General features: G+C 39.1%; 1 protein-coding gene across 1 annotated transcript in view; it reads left to right on the top strand.

The window, feature by feature from the left end:
* The first annotated feature begins 1,996 nt into the window (after positions 1 to 1,996).
* The window catches only part of FANCI (FA complementation group I), a 92,859-nt gene continuing 71,507 nt past the window's right edge, over positions 1,997 to 23,348 (top strand). Inside the window, exons 1-3 of the mRNA XM_046653253.1 lie at positions 1,997 to 2,039; positions 3,776 to 3,878; positions 15,169 to 15,241. Of these exons, the coding sequence (XP_046509209.1) occupies positions 3,795 to 3,878; positions 15,169 to 15,241 (157 nt within the window). The 5' untranslated portion in view covers positions 1,997 to 2,039; positions 3,776 to 3,794. The remainder of the gene's footprint in view (positions 2,040 to 3,775; positions 3,879 to 15,168; positions 15,242 to 23,348) is intronic.

Consider the following 23,348-nt stretch of genomic DNA (forward strand, 5'->3'; position numbering starts at 1 on the left):
TCTCTCCTCCTCAGAGTGACCTGCTGGTGTGCATAGCCCTAGGCCCAAAGGATAACCAAGGGCCGCTGCAGGGGAGAGGCATAGTGTGGCTCTCCGTGCTGGGTGTCCACATACAGGCATAAGAAGCCCCTCACACCGCAGGACTGAGTTGGGAATGAGAGGGGGCCTCCATTTGTACTTTTTCTCTAGACTCCTGCAACTATCGGTAGCTATAATGTTACTACACAAACATGAACTACTGACAAAGTCTGAAGAACATTTAGCTCCACTACTGTAAATCTGGTTTTCACTGGCTGTATCTTCTAGAATCAGTGTGTCACTAGCTGCCCAGTCTATGGAGTCTAGTTGGTTGAAGCAGATGGGTAAGATTTGCTGCTTAGTAAGGAGGCCTGCACCAGGGTGGAAAACACTGCTATGAACCTGAGACTGTGTTCTTTCTTTGCATATGTAACACCCGTTAGCGCTAATGGAAAACACAGATGATACATTCACGCAACAAGGGGAGACAAGACCCCTGAACTGTCCATGCCAGCAGGTAGACACTCACACGGGCAATTCAGGAAGTGTACCTGGAATGCACAAATGGAGGCTCAAAAAGGTGAATGAGCCTGCTTGAGCTACACAGATACACAAATTTGTGGCAGCCTGGATAGGTAGTTTTGTGGGGAGAAGATGAGGTAACATCTCCTGTTTCCTCAGCAAGCTAAAGGATTCCTCTCAGGAATAGTTTTCTAACTCAGCTGCCATGTGTTAGCCACATATCACAGCTCAACATTGGGCTAGAAGGATGGCAGGAGTCAAAATTGCTTATGACGGGTCCCAGGAGCAGGCCTAGACAGCCGAGAGGCGTCATTGTCTTCAGCAGCTATGTTTCTTCCAGAGCTGGCCATGATACCGACCCTGGTATCAGTTTCCCCATATTAAACCCAGCATATATGGGGTTAAAACCAAAACACTCATTCCCTGCTTACTTTCTGGCTTCCTGCCTCCAGAATCCGCTATCCTCCATGAAGACAGACACCGTCAACGACAAGCACCTGGACCATCTCCTCCCCACAAAGAGATACGAGCTGGTGGGAAAGCTGCTGACCAGCAAGGTCACGAGCTCCCTCCTCTCTGCAAGTGTGTCAAGGCCAAAGACAGGCTGGTGGGAAAGCTCCGACCAGCAAGGCCATACGCTCCCTCTCCCCTACCTAAAGCCCCAAATAAAAACCCTTCCGTTTAGCTTTTCGGGGAGTTTGGGATTTGAGCGTTAGCTGCCCTCTCTCCTTGCTCAGCGCTGTGCAAAAATAAAATTCCTACTTTCTTCCACCACACACGGTGTCAGAGATTGGCTTGCTGCGCAACGGATGAGCGAACTCACTTCAGGTTCGGTAACAGCCAGGGGGACCCATTCCACCCTTACAGACTGGGAGTCAGGCTCCAGACTGAATGCCCCCTGATCTTAGCATGTCTTCCACGGCCACCTCATCTTTTGGTAAGTCCAAATCTGAAGGCCTCATCATCACTCCCCAACGGGCACCTTTCCCTGTGCTCCCTGTGTCAGTTCGCTGGTGGTATCAATGCACCCCCACCCCAGGTGCTCAAGCCTGAATGGTCCTCAACTCGTCCCCTATCTCCCCAAGCCCGGTGCACTTGGACTTCCTAATCTCTTTCACGTGAGGTCCACTCCCTTCCAACACAAAGACCTGCGGGGCCATCACCTGATTCGACCCGTCGCAGTGACTCCCCAACAGTACACAGGTAAGTCTGAACCCGACGACACCGCGCCGGCTATGCCCAGCCCACACTACGCATGCCCACTCTGCGGTCTGGAATTCGAGTGTGCAGGCCGCGCCTCCCCCCGCCTGTGAGTGGAAACGTCCGGCGACGCCCGACGGTTCCCCCCAGCCCATCTGCCTTCATGGTACGCCCCAGCCGCGGGCTCCGGGCGGCAGGAAGTGGGCCGCGGGGGCGGAGCCTGTCGTTCCGGGACCGGAAGTGCGTTGGTGTTCGGCTGAGCGGGCTTTTTGGAAGTTGGCGGCGGCGGTGAGGCTGAGGTGACCGTGCCGAGGGGCTGCGCGCGTGGCCCGGGCGGTGGGACGGCTGCGGGGAGGGAGCGCGGCTGTGAGCACGGAAGGGCTGCCGTGAGGGTTGGCGTCCTGGTGTCTCCTGCCGCCTGGGAGGGGAGCTGCGCCGCCGGCTCCCGCCGCGTCCCGAGCGGGCCGCACCCCCAGCCTCCCTGCTCGGTGGGGGGCCGCGTCTGCTCTGAGGGATTAATGACGGTGAGGGTTGGGCCCAGCGTCTTGCCCGTTGTAGGGGTTCAGTAATTCGTTTGTTCGAGAAGTACGTCCTGGGCACCTGTTGTGGGCTCGGTGCTGTGCTGAGCTACCGGAGAGTTTAAGATGAGGGTGGAGGTGGGGGTCACATACTCTGGTTTGGGTTTCAAACAGGTTGCTCTGGCTGCTGTGTGGGGGACAAGTTAGGAAGTTGTCGCGGTTCCGGTGAGAAAGGATGGTGGCTCTGGAGTGATGTGGCAGTAGTGGGTCTCCGTGAGAAGGGCCAGGTCTGAGAGGTGTTGCGGGGTGACCTTGCTGGGACCTAGTGCTGGATGTGGAGGATGATGGTGAAGTTGCTGAGAGGGTTGCCCGGGTTTCTGGTGTCAGCAGCTGAGCGGATGATGCTGTAATTGATGGAGATGGGAAAATGAGGAGGGAGCACAGGAGGCGGGGCAGGTGTTCTTTCCCCGGTCCGCCTTTGCCCCTCCCCGTGGCACTCCCATAGCTGCTCCGTAAGTCCCATCTGCCTGATGTGCCCCTGTTTCGTCCCCTCCTTTCCACTTCCAGAGTCCCCACCCTAAGACAGGCCTCAGCCTGACACCGAAATAGCCCCCAGTCGCCTCCTAGCCTGTGCTCTTGTCCTCACTCCTTTCCTGCTTTAATCTGCACATCGATGCCAGGTTCACTTTCCTCAAGCCCTATTTCTATCTTGTCGTATCTCTTTTGCTCCCTAAATTTTGGTTGCTCTCCATTATTTACAAAATAAAGTCTCAGTTCCTTAACCTGGCATTTAAGATCTTGCACAGTTTATTGCCAGCCTCTCTCTCTAGCCTTCCCACTGACTGCTTCCTGCAATCTACTCGTTTCTCCCAAATAAGTTTTTCGGATTCTCATGTGAATGCTTTTGTTCACGATGCTTTCCTTCCCAGTGATGTATAACGTATGCCGGCTGGTTATCTTGCTGATCTAAATTTAATCTCTGAGTTCCAGTTTAAGCTTTCCTCTGCCGGGAAGCCTTCTTGATGTTTGAGAACACATTCATTTCTTTAGCCTTAACTTCTCATTTGTTTTTATACCATTTAATTGGCCCTTTGTATTTACAGTGCTGTTGGCTTATTTATTTATCAAATATTAATTTATTGTATGCTTATAATATATTCTTGTGTATATGTTTATAATAATTTATTATTTATTTGATGTACTGTTAAGTGACAGCTTTGTTCTAGGCAGTGTGCTGGGTAGGTGTTAAAAAATATGATAGGAATATGGGCAAAAGTTATGAAACCACTTGATTAGAATACAAGTTTCTAATAAGGAAATTCTAGGGAATTTGAGATTATTTTGGTTTGGAGAAGAATCAGCTACTTATACTAGTCAGTAGTCCTTAGCCTGTTGTGCACCCACTGCGTACATTGTCTATTAATATGTATGAAATACTCAATTAACAGCGAAGAAAAACAAATCAAGCTGGTTTAGTGCCGGAAGTTTCATCCAGCTCTGACATTTTTCCCCTACAGTTCTCTGATACGTGCAAAAATGGACCAGAAAATTATATGCCTGGCAGCAGAAAAAACAGCAGACAGACTGCAGGAATTTCTTCAAACCTTGGAAGAAGATGATGTGAGTATTAGGAAGCATGTTATACTAAAAGCAAATGTCAAGCATGATGGCAAATTCAAAGGACATGTTGGGTAGAAGAATGATTCTGCCACTTCGTCTACCCCCAACTCTCCGTAGGAGACGAGGATTTATTTGATAACAACTCATGGATGTAAAGCAATGGGGGAGAGGAAGAGAAATGGACAACTTAAGTGCATTTGTTTAAGCTTATACAACTGTATAACATTTAAAGAACATTTATGCAACTGTATGGATATAAGCAAATTAGTGTACTTTTATGGTTCTTAGAACAATCCTATTTGAAGGTAGTATCCAGCCTATAGTTATTGATGTGAGACATTAGATTTGCCTAGTGATACTTCCTTATATTTTTCCCGAAAGAAGACAAATTCATAAGCAGTAGAATATTTTGAAGTTTTCAGTAAAAGAGAAAACCAGCTGTGTCTTCACTGTAAGTATATGATTATAAAATGGGACAATAATCACCTTATGTGTGAGGCCGTTTATTCTTCCTAACCTTGCTCTGCTGATATACTTCTCCTTTTTCCATAATAAGTGATCTCAGTGTAATCAGTCTCTGCATGGAAAAGAATCCTTCCTTAAGATTAACCTTAGACATTAATATATATGTATAAATAAGTTAAAACTTTGAGTATTATGTTTTGTTTTTTTTTTAAGATTTTATTTTTTTCCTTTTTCTCCCTAAAGCCCCCCAGTGCATGGTTGTATATTTTAGTTGTGGGTCCTTCTAGTTGTGGCATGTGGGACACTGCCTCAGCGTGGTTTGATGAGCAGTGCCATGTCCGCGCCCAGGATTCGAACCAACGAAACACTGGGCCGCCTGCAGTGGAGCACGCGAACTTAACAGCTCGGCCACGGGGCCAGCCCCTTATGTGTTTTTTTTTTAAATTTAAAGATTGGTGCCTGAGCTAACATCTGTTGCCAAACTTCTTTCCTTTTTTTTCCCCTTCTTCTCCCCAAAGCCCCCCAGGACATAGTTGTATATTCTAGTTGTAGGTCCTTCTGGCTCTGCTATGTGGGATGCCACCTCAGCATGTCCTGATGAGCAGTGCTAGGTCCTTGCCCAGGATCTGAACTGGCAAAACCCTGGGCCGCCGAAGCAGAGCATGGCCCCTGAGTATTATGTTTTTAAGGGAATTTTTATAGGGTAGTGTTGTAGTCATTGAAGCTAGGTGCATCTTAATCTCTGTTACCTGACATTAACTGCAGGGATGTGCTCTGGTTTTTTTTCTTTGAAATTATCCAGAATTGCTTTTGCAGCAGCTTTTTGAGACAGCCCATTGCATGAGTCGTAACTTGAATTATACTATAGACAATTTAAGATTTTGTTAAAAGCAGCTTTTAATTAATTAATTATTTTTTTAGGGGTATTTTCTTTACTTTTTTTTTAAGATTGGCAACACATGTTAGCTCAGATGCCAATCTTCTTTCCTTTTTTTCCCACTTCTTCTCCCCAGAGCTCTCCATTACATAGTTGTATATTCTAGTGGTAGGTCCTTCTGGCTCTGCTATGTGGGACACCACCTCAGCATGGCCTGCTGAGTGGTGCTAGGTCTGCGCCTAGGATCCAAACCAGCAATACCCTGGGTGCGTGCAAACTTAACCACTTCACCATGAGGCCAGCCCCCTAATTAATTAATTTATTTAGAATTTATATTTTACTTGCTTCCAAAAGGAATTTGAGGAGGCTTTAACATTACACTGTAAAATAAGCAAAAATAAGAAGTAGAACATATCTGTGATATAAATACATGTTATGAATTACTTCTCTGATTCTTGCTTATCACGAAAAGAATCCCTATCTCGTGTTTTTTGTGAGGATGAAATGAATGGTGTATGTAAAGCATCTAACATCTAATAGACACTGAATAAATGTTAGAAAAGTTCCTTTAGCTCTTCTTGGTTTTAAGTTCCTTCACCAACATGGACATAGTCCTCTGAACATTTCTGTTTTAACACTTCCCTTAAAAGTTTTATACCTCAGATTGAACACAGGGCTCCACATGTATTCAACAGTAGAGTAGAGTGGTACCACCGTTTCCCTCATTGTTCCATTAATGCAGAATCAGCTTCTTGGCAGCCATATCATGCTGTTGTCTCATTGCTCTCACAAGCAACTAAAAACTTCAAGTCATTTTTGCACATGTTCATATTAAGCTAAATTTCCTTCATCTCTGAACTTCTGTAGTTAGTTTTTAGAACCCATGTAAAAAATTTTACATTTATATCTGTTAATTATCATCTTTTTAGATTGTCATTTAATTCTATCAAATTCTTTTTGTATCCCGATTCTCTTGACTATGGAATTAATCATCTTTTTATGTCCTTTGCAAATTTGTTAAGCATTCTAGCAATATATGCATTCAGTTCATTTAATAAAATGTCCATAGAAGATGTGCTTGGAGTTAAAAATTATAAAACACATAAGGAAGTCCATGATAAGAAATACTGGCATATCTAGCAATGGGAAAATTCACATTCAAGGATTTGAATAGAGCAATGTAAATATTTAACACAAATATTTAATGTGACATTTAACATATTCAAATATGTAAATGAAGGAATAGAATCCATAAAACAAGAAGGGATGGATTTGAAAAAAGAAAACTTTAGAAATCAAGACCTTGATAGATAGTTAATAGTTGACTAAACACTGCTGAAGAGAAAGTTAGTGAAGTGGAATATAGATCTGGGGATAACTGAACAAAGCAAAGATTTTAAAGAGATGCAAAATATGAAGAGTATGTAAAATATGTGGAGAATAATAAAAGAAAATGAATCTTCTTCTTAAACACATAGAATGTCCACAAAAATGGATCATTGTGTCATATAGTAGAGCACAAAGAAAGCATTTGTAGGTCCTGTAAGGTAGAAATATTATAAACCACTCTTTTTGATCACAACGCAATGAAACCAAAATCAAAAAAGGCCCTTCTACCTGGAAATAAAATACCTTCTAAACAACTCTTGGATAAAAAGAAATATGCAAACAGAAATTATAGGATTTCGGAAAAATAATGAAAATAGTACATATCAGAATCCATGGAATGCTGTTCAGAATGACCTACATCAATAAAAATGAAATAATGAAAATTAATTAAACTTCCAACTCAGAAACCTAGAAAAAAAGCAAAAAAGTAAACCAAAAGAAACCACAAGAAACTACTAAAATAAAAGTGGAAATTAATAAAATAGAGAACAGAAAAACAGTACATCAAATTAATATGTCAAAATCCTGGTTCTTTGAAAAAATAGACAAAATCATTAATCAAGAAAATAATGGAATAAGCACAAATTTACAAAATAAGAAATGACAAGGGAGAAATAATACACAGAAAATCTCAAAAAAAATACCAAGATACTACTTTGTATATATCTATGCAAATAAATTTGAAAATCTAGAGGAAATGGATAGTTTCTTAGGCATATAACTGTTTAATAAATTGACCCAATTGGAGATGGAAACCTTAATCAAATCAATTTTCATAGAAAAACATGAGAGGTATTAAGCAATTACTTCACACAAAAACACCAGGCCTAAATCGTTTCACAGGAGATGTCCGCCAAACCTTTATAGATTATTGGTTAGAGATAGATACTGCTACATCAGTTGTTTTAGAGCATATATAATACATAAGGAAAGGTACATACATAAGAACTTCCAAATGCTCTTTATAAAGTATAACATTAATACCCTAAACCTGATAAAGATAGCATAGGAAAAGAAAATTATAGTCGTCTATCAGTATCTGAGCAGGATTGGTTCCGGGACCTCCTTCAGATACCAAAATCCACGGATGCTCAAGTCCCTTATATAAAATGGCATAATATTTCCCTATAACCTGTGCATATCCTCCCATATACTTTAAATCATCTCTAGATTACTTATAATACCTAATACAATGTAAATGCTGTGTAAATAGTCGTGATACAGTATTGTTTAGGGAATAATAACAGGAAAAAGAAGTTTGTACATGTTGAGTACAAGCACAGCCGTTGTAGGCCTTTTGATCCGTAGTTGGTTGAATCTGTGGATGTGGAACCCTCGTATATGGAGGGACGACTATATAGACTGTTGTCACTTATAAATATTGATGCAAAAATCTTGGAGGAAATGTTAAGGTACAATTTCAATACCACATTAAAAAAAATACATACCGTGACCAAGTGGAGTTTATACCAGGGATACAGGTGGTTCAGTGTTAATATATAAAGACCATATGAGGGGCCAGTCTGATGGCGCAGCTGTTAAGTTCGCACATTCCGCTTCTCAGCCGCCCGGAGTTCGCCGGTTCAGATCCCGGGTGCGGTGGACATGGCACCGCTTGGCAAGCCATGCTGTGGTAGGCGTCCCACATAGAAAGTAGAGGAAGATGGGCACGGATGTTCGCTCAGGGCCAGTCTTCCTCAGCAAAAAGAGGAGGATTGGCAGTAGTTAGCTCATGGCTAATCTTAAAAAAAAAAAAAAAAAAAAAAAGACCATATGATTATCTTCCTAAATCAGAGAAAGCCTTTGACAAAATTCAACACCCTTTCCTAGTAAGATCTCTTGAGAAAATAGGAGCAGGTGGCTATTTCCTCAACATGATAGAATGTATATATGTAAATCCTAAATTCAGCATCTTCATTGGAAATTCTAGAGGCATTCCCACTATGGCCAGGAAGGCAACAAGCCTGCTCTCTCCCTCACTATTTAACATTGTTCTGGTCTGATAGCCAATGGAATTAGCCTAGAGAAAACAATTAGAGGCATAAGAATAGAAAAAGAAGATGCAAAACCATCTTTCTCTGCAGATGCCGTGATAGTATACCTGGGAAACCCTAGAGAATCAGTGATGAAACCGTCTACAATGAGAATTCAGCAAGGTAGCAGAATTTAAAATTAATATGCAAAAATCAGTAGCTTCATACTCACATAATAACCAGTTAGAAGATATGGTGGATGAGAAGGTCCCTTTACTAGCAACAAAAAAGATAAAATACTTAGGAATAAGCTTAATAAGAAATGTCCAAAACCCATGTGAAGAAAACTATAAAACTTCTAAAAGACATAAAAAGACTTGAACAACCCGAAAGACATCCTTTGCTCTTGATTAGGGAGTCTCAACATTCTCAAGATGTCAGTTCTCCCTAAGTTAATTCATAAATTTAATGCAATACAAATAAATTTTCCAGTGAGCTATTTTAGGGAACTAGATAAGCTGATTGTAAAGTTCATATAGAAAAATAAACATGCAAGAAAAACTAGTAAAACACTGAAATGAAAGGCCTCTAAGGAAGGACCAGCCCTACCAGATAGTAAACATACTAAAAAGATCTCTGTAATTAAAGTATGGTGTTGGTGCATGAAGAGAAGAACAGATAATGGAGTGACAGAATAGAAAGTCAAAATAGACCCAACTATGTATAAAATCTAGAATATGATAAAATGATATTTCAAATAACTGGGGCAAAGATAGTCTTTCATAAATGGTGTTGGGACAACAAGATAGCTATTTAGAAAAAAAAGTTAAAATTATATCTATTCTTCATACAATATTCAAGAATAAGCTCCAAATGAATCAGGTCTAAATGTAAAAAAAAAATCTAAATAAATATTAGAAGAAAACATGAGTGAATCCCTTTTTTTAACCTCAGTGCAGGGAAAGGCTTTTCTAACAATGACTCAAAATCTAGGTACACTGAAAGATTGATAAATGTATCTACATATAAATAGAGTACATGACCAAACATACTATAAGTGGAATCAAAAGACATGACAAATTGGGAGAAAACATTTGCAGGATATCACAGATAAAGGGTTAATATCCCGAATTCATAAATAATATATTAATTGAGGGGAAAAAAGACCAACATCCTATAGAAAAAGGGCACAGGGCTTGAAGAGGATAATCACAAAGAAGACACATAAAAATGGCTTTAAACATACGATGCTCAATTTCTCTTATAACAAGAGAAATGCAAATTAAAATGAAATGTGCTACTTCTTACCTGTCAGATTAGAAAAAAATTGAATAACTTCACAGTACACTGTTGGTGGGGCTGTGGGGGAACAGTTCACTCATACGTTGGTAGGAATGCAAAAAAAATAATGATAAGACCAGGATTAGAATTTGGTAATATCTAATAAAACTGCATGTACATTTCCTCTCAGACCTACTCATCCCACTTCTACGATTACCCTAAAGATACACCTCCAACAAACTAAAATCGTTTTATGCACAAGGAGGTTCTTTGCATCTGTAAAAAAGAATGAAGAAGATTTTTATGAACTGATAGTGATTTCCAGGAGATATTAAGTTAAAAAAGCAAAATGTGTAGTATGCTACCTTTTATATAAGAAAGAAGGGAAATAAAGCATACACATATGTGTGTATCATTACAAAAAAGAAACTCAAGAATACTGTAATCATACTGAAAGTGGGGAGCGAGGGAGAAAGAAAGAACCAAGTATTCGACTGTATACGCCCAGTCTTGGGCAGAGGATTGGAGGGAGAAATATAAATAAACCGTAAACTCTTGTAGTAGGATTGATTATTGTAGTGGTGCGGGTGAAGCAATTCTGAAACGATTTTAGATGTATTATAGGATTCAGCAGATGAGTAAATGTGTTGATATTGAGAGTCAGGGTTCTGAAAATGGTAGAGGGACATACAAATACGGAATGTAGGAAGGCAAGAAAGAACCCTGTGGGGATAGACTAGAAATGGAGGTATTGATGTGAACTCATGATTTCTCAAATATGTGAATGTATATGCATATCCATGTACACATGTGTATTTGTGTGTATTTGTGTATACATGCATGTATTTCCTAGCTCTGTTCACTGAAATATCTCAAAAGCAGCAGAGATGCCACAGTAGCAACAAGCACACTTATGACCGAGATCTTTGGTTTCTAATAACCATTCCCCACTAAAAGAAACCAGGGCTTTTCAGGGAAATGGCTGATTGGAATGGTGGGCATAGTGGATACCAGATGAGCCTGGAAAATCTTACTAAGCCAGAAAGTAAAGAAATACTGGAAAAAATGGGGACATGTCACAAGGACACAAGCCAGCTTGAAGGAGCTTCCATTAGTCAAATCTGGGACTATTTGAACATCAGAATAATTAAGTTCAGTTATGAATTATAAATCATTGAGAAATGTGGAAATTTCTGAGTCCATATAGATAATAAAAGTAAATAGGGAGAAGGGAAATCTTTTGTTTACCTTGTTAGAATATCATCATTTTGCAGCCATCATGATAAAGATTGCATCAGGCAAGAAGCATTAGTGGGTGCTAAATCCAGAGAGAATTTTTTTTAACTTTTTATTTTGAACTACTTTTAGAGTTTGAAAAAGTTTTAAAAATAATACAGAGTTTCCGTGTATCCCTCCCCGAGTGTCAGCATTTTATATAACCTTAGTAAAATTTTAAGAACAGGAAATTAACACTGGTACAGTACCATTAGTGAAACTAAGGACTATTCACAGTCTACCTGGTAGTTTTTCCACTGATGTCCTTTTTTTAATGTTTCAGAATCCCACTCAGGATCTTATATTGCACTTAGTTGTTATTTTTCCCTGATTTTCTGCAATCTGCAACAGTTCCTCAGTCTTTCTTTGTCTCTCATGATCTTGATAGCCCTGAATAGTATTGATCAGTTATTTTGCTGAATGTCCTTCATTTAGGGCCTGTCTGGTGTTGTCTCATGATTGACTGAAGTCATGCATTCCTGCTAAAAGGACCATCAAAATGGTGCCCTGCCCTTTTCATTCTATCATATCAGTGGGCTCCCGATGTCAGTGTCATTCCTGGTGATATTGACTTTAATAACTTAGTAACAGTGGTTGCTGCTGGGCTTATCTATTATACAAGGGCAAGATTAGATAATGAGCAGAATATTTGCAAGGTCTTAAAGTGTCTTCCTACAAACTGCTCACAGGTTGTGAAGGGAGGGGGAAAAATGGGAAAATCAGGCAACACACTTGACTAGGTGATCAGGGTTAATATTACCAGTGAGGGACAGGTGAACATCACATGCCTCCAGGTGTGATACTCTGAGAGGTACAGAATATCACCTGTGTTCTGGCTGAGATTGTATAAACTCAATCTAATCATGAGGAAACATTAGACAACACAAAATGAGGAATGTTCTATTAAAAAAAAATCTGTTTGGACTGTACCATTAACTTGGTACCAGTCTACCAATTAAAAGAAGAATTTTGAAGTCTTCCAGAATAACAGAGATACTTAATCTTATTTGGTCTACTTCTGTGTTTTAAAATGCAGTAGAAACCATGACTGAATAAGGTCAGAAAGGAAGACTGAAGATCACGTAAGTGGAGGGAGGAGGAAGAAGGGGAGTAGAGATCAGAGGGAATAGAACGGAGCTAACATTTGTTGGGCACCTGCTATGTGTTAGGCCCTGTGCAAGGTCCTCTACCTGTCATCTAATTCAGTCCTCACAATGGTCCTTTGAGGTATGGAAATGGACACACATAATAGAGATTAAATAACTTGCCTGAGGTTATATAGTTAGTAAGTGGCATAGCTAGGATTCATACCCAGGTCTTCTGATTCTGGGTCCAGTTTTTTTTTCCCTCCTATGCTATGCTACCTTTTGTTGAAACTAAAATGTTTTCATGAAGATTCAGAGTTTCTCAGCCTTGGCACTATTCACATTTTGTACTGGATAATTCTGTGTTGCGGGGTGATGTCCTGCACATTATAGGATGTTTATCAGCATCCCTGGCCTGTACCCATTAGATGACAGCGCCGTTCCAGTTAATGACAACTGAAAATATCTCCAGACATTGCCCAGTGTACCCTGTGGGGGGCCCTGGTTGAGAACCACTGCTCAAAGGGTTATGTCAAGGGCTAAGTATTCTGTTGGAAGTTACAGGCAGAGCAGTCAGGTGCTTCCTTACTGTATATTTAAGAAGTAAAAGAGATGGACTCCAGTCAGAAGACCAAACACATGTTGTTGTGGAAGAGATCAAATTCACTGTTTTATTAGTCTTGGCTTCTGCAACACTCCTCTCTCTGGATTATTGTCAACCTTACCTTCTCAGTCTCCTTTGCTGGCTGCTGCTTCTCTTTTTAATCCCTGAATGTTGGTGTTTCTCTTCTCTTGTTCTCTCCCTGCATGATCTCATATGTTCCCATTGAACTCTTTCTCTCTGAGCTCCACTTTGGCATATCCAGTTGTCTATTTGGTGTCTCCACTTGGATATCTTAAGAGTAGTAGTTCTGAGCCCCACGCTAGATCTGCTGAATCAGAAACTGCGAGTGGAGCCTGGCAATCCGTTTTAACAAGCCCTTTGTGTAATTTAGATGCTTGCCTAATCCCAGATTTTTACCATGTCAGTGGATGGTGCCACCATCTACCCAGTTAATTGCTTAAGCCAGAAATTTAAGAGTCCACCTTGATTCATTTTCCTTCATCACTACCCCTTTTTAACTTCTAACCATGAGGAAGTCTGTCTTAGTCCATTCAGGCTGCTGTAACAAAATACAGCAGACTGGGTGGCTTATAAACAACAAACATTTGTTTCTCAAGGTTCTGGAGGCTGGAAGTCCAAAATGAGGGTACCAGTGTGGTCAAGTGAGGGCCCTCTTCTGGGTTGCAGACTTTACGTTGTATCCTCACATGGTGGGACCTTTGTGGGATCTCTTTTATAAGAGCAGTAATCCCTTTCATGGGAGTTCCACTCTTATGACCTAATTCACTTCCCAAAGGCCCCTCTCCTAATGCCATCACATTGGGCATTAGGATTCCAAACATGAATTTTGGGGGGACGTAAACATTCAGACCATAGCAAAGTCCTATTGTTTCGAGCTCTCAGATATATGTTCAGTCTACTTTTCTTCATCTCCTGTATTAGTTTGCCAGGGCTGCCATTCTAAAGTACTACAAATTGAGTAGTTTAAACAACAGAAATTTATTTTTACAGTTCTGGAGACTAGAAGTCCAAGATCAAGGTGTTGGCAGTGTTGGTTCCTTTTGAGGTCTGTGAGGATCCATTCCACGCCTCTCACCTAGCTTGTGGTGGTTTGCCGGCAATTTTTGGCATTCCTTGGCTTGTATCACCCTGATCTCTGCCTTCATCTTCACATGGCATTCTTGCTGCGTACATCTCTGTCCACATTTCTCCTTTTTGTAAGGACATCAGTCATATTGGATTAGGGCCCACCCCAATGACCTCAGCTTAACTAATTACATCTGCAACAACCCTATTTCCAAATAAGGTCACATTCTGGGGTACTGGGGATTAGAACTTCACCATGAATTTTGGGAGGACACACTGTAACCCATAGCATCCCCATTGCTATTGCTTTGGTCTCAGCCACTGTCATCTCTCACTTGTACACTGTAGCAATCTCTTAACAGATCCTTATTTCACTAACACCCACTCCCCGACACACACACGCACAACCCATTCTCTACATAAGGAGCAAGACTGATTTTTTTAAAAATATCATATTGCTCTCCTCTTTTCTCTTTAGCAACTTCTCTTGCACGTAGACTCTAAACTTCCTACCGTGGCCTACAAGAGTCTTCACAATCTACTTCTTGCTCCCCAAACTCTTCCTGTGCCACTCTTTTCCTTACTACTTTCCAGCCTTATTGGTGTTTTTTGCCAGGTCCTCAAACATGCCAAGCTCTTTGCCTCCTTAGAGCCTTTGCACATAATGATACCTCTCTCTGGAATGTCCTCCTTCCCCACTGTGCATCCCTAGCTCTTTCGCATCCTCCAGGTCTTTGGGAAAAGGTCCCCTACCTCGGAGAAGCTTTCCCTGACTACTCTAGCTGAAGTTGCCTCCCTTTCCTCAATTGTTGTCTATCTAGACTTTTGTTTCCTTTACAAATTTTTTTTCCTGAATGTTTTTTGGTCACCTTTTCCCCTCTGCTCTACTGTAAACTCTGAGTCAAATTATCGTACCCATATTGTTCATCTTTGTATCCCTACTGCCTGGGAAAAAAAGGTGCTCAGAAAGTATTTATCGAATGAATGTATATCCCCAAGAACATAGCTCCATACCTAGTGCTGATTAAGTACTCAATAAATGTTTGTTGACAATGTGTGAATAAATTTCAGTCTTGAGAGCCTAGCATCATGTTACGATCTACCCTGCTCAATGTAAATAAAAATGTTATTTGTGGTACCTGGAGTCTGAAGGATATGAACCTGACAGATGAGTGTTTTTCATATTGGGAGTTTAGGTCACTAGAGTAGAGAAATTGTTGCCAGAGACTTGTAGCTTTTCTTTCTTTGATTGCAGCTGGCTAATCTCCTTCAGAACCAGGCAGTGAAAGGAAAAGCTGCTGGAGCACTCCTGAGAGCCATCTTCAAAGGTGATAATGATTGCCACTTCTAGCTCCCTGGGCTCATTGGCAGATTTGTTTACTTTTGGCACATATTGCTGTTTTTATTGCTGTTTGAAACCCACGGAGACTTTCTGTGTTTTGGGGATTTCACAGAATCAGCTAAAGCAAAGGTCTTGTCTTGGGGACTTAAATAATTTTTTGAAGGGGGATGAAGTGGTTACCTGAGATTGTATTGCTGTTTTTGGGGCCTGTAAAGGATGCACTTCATAAAATCCACTTTGGTTTACTTGTGCTTTTAAAACTTTGGAGAAGAGAACAACAATGTTTAGTACTTAATCTGTGCTTAACAAGAACCTGGGAAGCTCTAGGGTTTAATGAAATGGAATTTCTTAGCTGACATGTAGAAAGATTCTTAATTCCCAGCTTGGCATGTTTGTTTCCATATCTTGAACCAGGGCGGGTTCTACATTGTTGCAGATTGTGGAGTTACAGTAGTTTTATAAATCATGGTGGAATAAAATTCTACAAGGCAAAAATTAAAAGTGGATTTAGAATCTTAGCAGGATATATATATTTTTTAAAGATATTTTATTTTTTATTTATTTTTTTTGAGGAAGATTAACCCTGAGCTAACATCTGCTGCCAATCCTCCTCTTTTTGCTGAGGAAGACTGGCCCTGAGCTAACATCTGTGCCCATCTTCCTCTGCTTTACATGTGGGACGCCTACTACAGCATGGCTTGCCAAGCAATGCTGTGTCTGCACCCGGGATCCGACCAGCAAACCCGGGCCGCCAAAGCAGAATGTGCGCACTTAACTGCTGTGCCACCGGGCCAGCCCTTAGCAGGATATTTTAGCTTGGTTTATTTTTCTCCCTCCCTTAAGTACATTGGATTTCCACTGCTAAGGTCCAAAAATACATCTTCCTATTTATGAAAAAACTTTAGAAATTGGTTGAGTCAACCTTTATGGAAATTTGCTAACTGACCATTTTGTAAAAATATCAGAGAAAAGGAAATAATGAAAGATCAGAAGCAGCTGCCTATAAACACTTGTAAGTGAAAGAAATAAGTGCTTTCTTTCTTGGACAGAAACCTGGGACAGATTATCCTGGCTCCCACTTTTGTAACTGACCTTATTTAAAAACATAGATTTGGAAAGCCTAGTTTAAAAGTAGAATGAATTATCAAGTACTTGTAGAAACTACTTCCTAATCGTTTTAATCCTGTCAAATTGATAGTGTAAAGGACCAATAATTAGCTAATGATGACATTTAAAAAAATTGAGATATAATTGATTTGCATTTCCCTGATGATTAGTGATGATGAGCATCTTTTCAGGTGTCTCTTGGCCATCCGTATGTCTTCTTTGGAGAAATGTCTGTTCATGTCCCCTGCCCATTTTTTGATCGGGTTGTTTGATTTTTTGTTGTTGAGCTGTGTGAATTCTTTATATATTATGGAGATTAACCCTTTGTCGGATAAATAACTTGTAAATATTTTTTCCCAATTAGTGGGCTGTTTTTTTGTTTCAATCCTGTTTTCCCTTGCCTTGAAGAAGCTCTTTAGTCTGATGAAGTCCCATTTGTTTATTCTTTCTATTGTTTCCCTCGTCTGAGGAGTTATGGTGTCCAAAAAGGTTCTTTTGAAACTGATGTCAAAGAGTGTACTGCCTATATTCTCTTCTAGAAGACTTATTGTTTCAGGCCTAATCTTTAGGTCTTTGATCCATTTTGAGTTTATTTTTGTGAATGGTGAAAAAGAATGGTCAATTTTCATTCTTTTACATATGGCTGTCCAGTTTTCCCAGCTCCATTTGTTGAAGAGAGTTTCTTTTCTCCATTGTAGGCCCTCAGCTCCTTTGTCGAAGATTAGCTGTCCATAGATGTGTGGTTTTATTTCTGGACTTTCAATTCTGTTCCGTTGATCTGTGCACCTGTTTTAATTTTAGAATATTTTTATTACCCCTAAAAGAAACTCTGCACCCCTTAACTGTCACTTCCTCAAACCCCTGATCCACCCCAGCACTGAGAAACCACTCATCTACTTTCTGTTTCTATAGGTTTGCCTATTCTGGACATTTCATATAAATGGAATCATAAAATATATGGTCCTTTGTGAGTAGCTTCCTTCAGTTACCACAAGGTTACCAAGATTCATCCATGTTGTAGCCTGTATCAATATTTTATTTCTTTTTATTGGAGAATAATATCCCATTGTATGAATATATCACACTTTTCCACTCAAGAGCTGATGGACGTTTAGGTTGTTTCCACTTTTTGGCAATTATGAATAGTGCTGCTATGAAATTTGTGTACAAGTTTTTGTGTAGACACATTTTCATTTCTCTTGATAAACATCTAAGAGTAGAATTGCTAGATCCTATGGTAACTGCACGTTTGACTTTTTAAGGAGCCACCAAACTGCTTTCCAAACTAGCTACACCAATTTACATTCTCATCAGCACTGACTGAGGATGCTGATTTCTCCACATCCCTTGTTATTGTCTGTCTTTGTCATTTTAGCTATCCTAGTGAGTGTAAAGTGGTATCTCATTGTGGTTGTGATTTGCATTTCCCTAAGGGCTAATGGTGGTAATCATCTTTTCATGTGCTTACTGGCCATTTGTATATCTTCTTTGAAGAAATGTCTATTCAGATCCTTTGCCCTTTTAAAAATGGGGTTGTCTTTTTATTGTTGAGTTGTAATAGTTACCTATATATTTTAGATGCACGTCCCTTATTAGATATATGATTTGTAGAAATTTTCTCCCATTCTGGGTTGTCTTTTCACTTTTTTGATGGTATCCTTTGAAGCACAAAGTTTTTAATTTTGATGTCCAATTAGTTTTTTTGTAGCGTGTGCTTTTTGTGTTATATTTAAGAAACCATTGCTTAATTGAAAGTCACAAAGACTTACACCTTTATTTTCTTTTCAGAGTTTTATAGCCTTAGCTTTTACGTTTAGATCTTTGATCCATTTGGGGTTAATGTTTGTATTAACTTTGTGAGGTGTAGGAGTCCAGCTTCCTCTTTCCCATTTCAGTAGCACCCTTATTGAAAGTCAATTGCCTGTAAATGTGAGGGTTTATTTCTGGACTCACAGTTCTATTCCCTTGATCTATATGTCTCTCCTTATGTCAGTACTACACTATCTTGATTATATAGCTTTGTAGTAAGTTTTAAAATTGGAAAGTGTGAGTCCTACAACTTTGATTTTCTTTCTTCAGGATTATTTTGGATATTCTAGGTCCCTTGTGTTTCCATATGAAGTTAAAATCAGCTTGTCAATTCTGCAAAAATGGAAGCTGAGGTTTTGGTAGGGATAGTGTTGAATCTCTCTATATATATGAATTTGAAAAGTATTGCTATCTTAATATAAGGCTTCTGTTAAATGAACATGGAATGTCTTTCCATTTACTTAAGTCCTCTTTCATATCTTATAATTTTCATAGTACAAGTCTTGTACTTTTATAAAATTTATTAAGTATCTTATTCTTTTTGATGCTAGTATAAATGGAACTGTTTTCTTATTTTAATCTTCTAATTGTTTGTTGCTAGTATATAGAAATGCATTAGACTTTTGTATATTGATCTCATCCTGCAAACTCTCTGTACTTGTTTATTAACTCTGATAATTTCTTTTTTGTGGATTCCTTGTTTTCTATAAACAAGATGATGTCATCTGTGAATAGAGATAGTTTTACTTCCTTTTCTATCTGGATGCCTTTTATTTATTTTTCTTCCCTAATTACCCTGGCTGGAACCTCCAGTACAATGTTGAATAAACATGATGAGAGTGGACATCTTTGTCTTGTTTCTGATCTTACAGGGAAATCTTTCAGTTTTTTATCATTGAGTATGACATTAGCTGTGGGTTTTCATAGATGTTCTTTATCAGGTTAAGGAAGTTCCCATCTACTCCTAGTTTATTGAGTGTTTTTATCATGAAAGGGTATGGGATTTTTCACATGCTTTTTCTGTGTCTACTGAGATGATCATGTGGTTTTTATCCTTTATTCTATTTATATGGTATATTACATTGATTTTCATACATTGAACCAATCTTGTACTCTTGGGTTAAATCCCACTTAGTCATAGTCTATAATCCTTTTTATATATTGCTGAATTCAGCTTGCTAGTATTTTGTTGAGGGTTTTTGCATCTATAGTCACAAGGGATATTGATCTGCAGTTGTCTTATGATGTCTGTCTGGTTTTGGTATGAGGATATTCCTGGCCTCAGAATGAGTTGGGAAATGTTCCCTCATATTCTGTTTTTTTGGAAGCATTTGTTAAGCATTGGTGTTAACTGAGTCAGTTTCAGTAGTTTGGATCTGTCTAGCAATTTATCCATTTCATATAAGTTATCTAATTTATTGATATACACTTGTTCATAGTATTCACTTATAATCGTTTTTATTTCCATATGTTTGGTAGTAATGCCTCTCTTTATTTCTGGTTTTAGTAATTTGAGTCTTATTTTTTTCTTGGTCAGTCTGAAGATTTTTCAGTTTTGTAGACCTTTTCAAGGATAAAGATTTGGTTTCCTTGATTTTTCTCTGCTGTTGTTCTACTCTCTATTTCCTTTGGGTCTGATTTTACTTTTCTTTTCGCTTGCTTTGGGTTTAGTTTGCTCTTTTTATAGTTTCTTGTTTCTTTTGTGGTGGAAGATTGGGTTATTGATTGGAGATCTAATCTTTCTTCTTTTTTTTTTGCTTGAGGAAGATTGTTCCTGAGCTAACATCTGTGCCAATGTTCCTCTGTTTTTTTGTGGCATGCTACCACAGCATGGCTTGACAAGCGGTGCTAGGTCTGCACCTGGAATCTGAACCTGCTGAAGCAGAGTAAGCAAGCTTAATCACTACACCACTGGGCCGGCCCCCTTTCTTCTTTTTTAGTATAGGCATTTACAACTATAGATTTCCCTCTAAGCACTGCTATAGCTACATCCTGATATAACTTTTGGACTGTTACGTTTTTGTTTTCATTCATCTCAAGGTATTTTCTAATTTCCCTGTGCTTGCTTCTTTGACCTGTTGGTATTTAAGATTGGGTTAATTTCCACATTTTGTGAATTTTCCAGATTTCTTTCTGTTCTGGATTTCTAATTTCATTCCACTGTGGTCACAGAACATAAATGTATGATTAAACTCCTTTAAATTTATTGAGAATTTTTTTATGGCTCAATGTATTGTTTATCTTGGAAAATGTTCCATGTGCATTTGAGAAGAATGCGTCTGCTGTTGTTGGGTGTAGTGCTCTTTCTAGTGTGTTGCTCAAGTGTATTTCCTTGTTGATCTTCTGTCCAATTGTTCTATCCATTATTGAAAATAGGATATTGAAGTCTCTAACCATTATTGTTGAATTGTCTGTTTCTCCCTTCACTTCTGTCAGTTTTTGCTTCTTGTATTTTGGAGCTCTTTTGTTAGGTGCTTATAAGTTTATAATTGTTATATCTTGATGATGGATTGACTGTTTTATCATTATAAAATGTCCTGCTTTGTCTCTAGTAATAATTTTTGTCTTAAAGTCTATTTTTTTTTAATATTTGTATAGCCACTTCAGCTCTCTTTGGTTACTGTACATGGTATACCTTTTTCCATCCTTTAACTTTCAAACTATTTATGTCTTTGAGTCTGAGTATCTCTGGTTGATAGCATATAATTGAACTTTAAAAAAATCTCTGTTTTGCCAACCTTTGCATTTTGATTGGAGTATCTAATCCCTTTACATTTACTATAATTACTGTTAAGGTAGGATTTACATCTGCTATTTTGGTATTGGTTTTCTTTATGTCTTATGTCTTTTTTGTTTCTCTGTTACTGCCTTGTGTGTTATGTGTTAAATAAATATTTTCTAGTGTACCATTTTAATTTCTTTGTCATCTTTTTTACTGTATTTTTGAGTTACTGTCTTAGTGGTTGCCCTAGGTATTACAACTAATGTCTTAATTTATAACAATCTGATTTAGATTAATACCAACTTAGTTTTAACAGTTTACAAAACTTTGCCCTTATATATAGCTTCACTCTCCTCCTCCTTTGTGCTATTATTGTCATATAAATTACATCTTTACACATTTATGTCCATCAACACAGATTTATAATTATTGCTTTATGCAGGTATCTTATAAATCAGGAAAAAAATAATTATAAATAGAAAATAGATTTATACTGCCTTTATATTTTCCTATGTAGGTACCTTTACTGATGCTCTCTGTTTCATATGGATTCAAGTTACAGAATAGTGTCCTTTCATGTCACCTTGAAGGACTTCCTTTAGCCTTAGGGCAGGTCTTTTAGTAGCAAATTCTTTTTTATTTATCTGGGAATGTCTTAATTTCTCCTTCATTTTTGAAGGATAGTTCTTCTGGTTGTAGAGTTCTTGGTTGACAGTCTTTCTTCAGCATTTTGACTGTTATCCCCTTTTCTTCTGCCCATCAGTAGTTTCTGATGAGAAGTCAGTTGTTAATCTTATCAACTGTCCTTTTACCAGATGAGTTACTTCCTTCTTGTAGCTTTCAAGATTTTCTCTTTGTCTTTGACTTTTTTTTACGTATACAGTTCAGTGGCACTAAATACAATAATTACTCTTTCTAGAACTTCCAGTACTATGTTGAATAGAAGTGGCAAACGTGGGCATCTTTGTATTTTTTCTGACCTTATGGAAAAGCTTTAAATCTTTAAACATTAAATCATTAAACATTGAGTATGATGCTAGCTGTGGGGTTTTCACATATGGTCTTTATTGTGATAGGATGTCTTTGATTTTGACAGTTGGCTATGGTATGTCTAGGTGTGGATCTCTTAGGTTTATCCTACTTGGTGTTCATTGAGCTTCTTGAATGTGTAGATTACTGTTCTTCCTTAAAATTGTGACGTTTTTGGTCGTTCTTTCTTCTTTCTGCCCCTTTCTCTCTTTCTAGGACTTTCATTATATCTGTGTTGGTACTCGTGATGGTATTCCACAAGTCTCTGAGGCTCTGTTCATTTTTCTTTCTTTTCTTTCTGTCTCTCAGACTGGATAATCTCAATTGCCGTACCTCCAAGTTCTCTGGTTCTTTTTTCTACCAGATCAGTTCTCCTGTTGAGCTCCTTTCTTGTATTTTTTCAGTTCAGTTATTGTATTTGTTAATTCCAGAATTTCTGTTTGGTTCTTTTTTATGATTTCTGTCTCTCTCGATATTTTCTGTTTAATTAGTGGGACCATTTTATATTTTCCTTTATTTCTTTAGACATGGTTTCCTTGTGTTCTTTGGTCATATTTAAAATAGGTGATTTAAAATCCTTGTCTAGGGGGCTGGCCCCGTGGCCGAGTGGTTAAGTTCGCGCGCTCCGCTGCAGGCGGCCCAGTGTTTCGCTAGTTCGAATCCTGGGCGCGGACATGGCACTGCTCATCAGACCACGCTGAGGCAGCGTCCCACATGCCACAACTAGAAGAACCCACAACGAAGAATACACAACTATGTACCGGGGGGCTTTGGGGAGAAAAAAGGAAAAAATAAAATCTTAAAAAAAAAAAAAAAATCCTTGTCTAGTTAATTTAACATTTGGGCTCTTTGCAGAGACAGTTTCTATTGATTCCTTTTTTCCTGTGTATGGACCATACTCTTGTTTCCCTGAATGTCTTATGGGGTTTTTTGTTGTTGAAAAATGATCATTTTAAATGATATTTTGTGGGAACTCTGGAAATCAGATATCATTCTCCTCCCCTAGATCTGTTGTTGCTGTTCTGGTGTTCCTTTTGTTTTTATAGTGGTTCTTCTGAACTAATTTTCTAAAATGTATTATTTGTTATGTATGGGCACTGTTGTGTGTGGCCTCTGAAGTCTCTGCTTGGTTAACTTTGCAGTCAGCTAATGATTGGGCAAAGATTTCCTTAAATGCCTGGAACCAGGGAGCTTCCCAGCCTTTGCTGAGGGGCCCTATGCATGTCAGGGGCACACCTTCAATGCTCAGGAAGTAGTTTATAATCTCTCCTTAGCCTTTCTGCTTTTGCAGAACCTCAAGGTCAGCAAGAGATGGGAGCTTAGGGTTTTCTTGGGTCTTGCCTGGTCATACCCACAGCCCTGTCCATGTGCATAGCCCTGAGTATCTGCCTGGCTTTCTAGATTCTCAGGAATGTGTCAGAATGTT

This window comes from Equus quagga, chromosome 2, assembly GCF_021613505.1.
Source record: "Equus quagga isolate Etosha38 chromosome 2, UCLA_HA_Equagga_1.0, whole genome shotgun sequence".
In the NCBI taxonomy this organism is placed as follows: domain Eukaryota; kingdom Metazoa; phylum Chordata; class Mammalia; order Perissodactyla; family Equidae; genus Equus; species Equus quagga.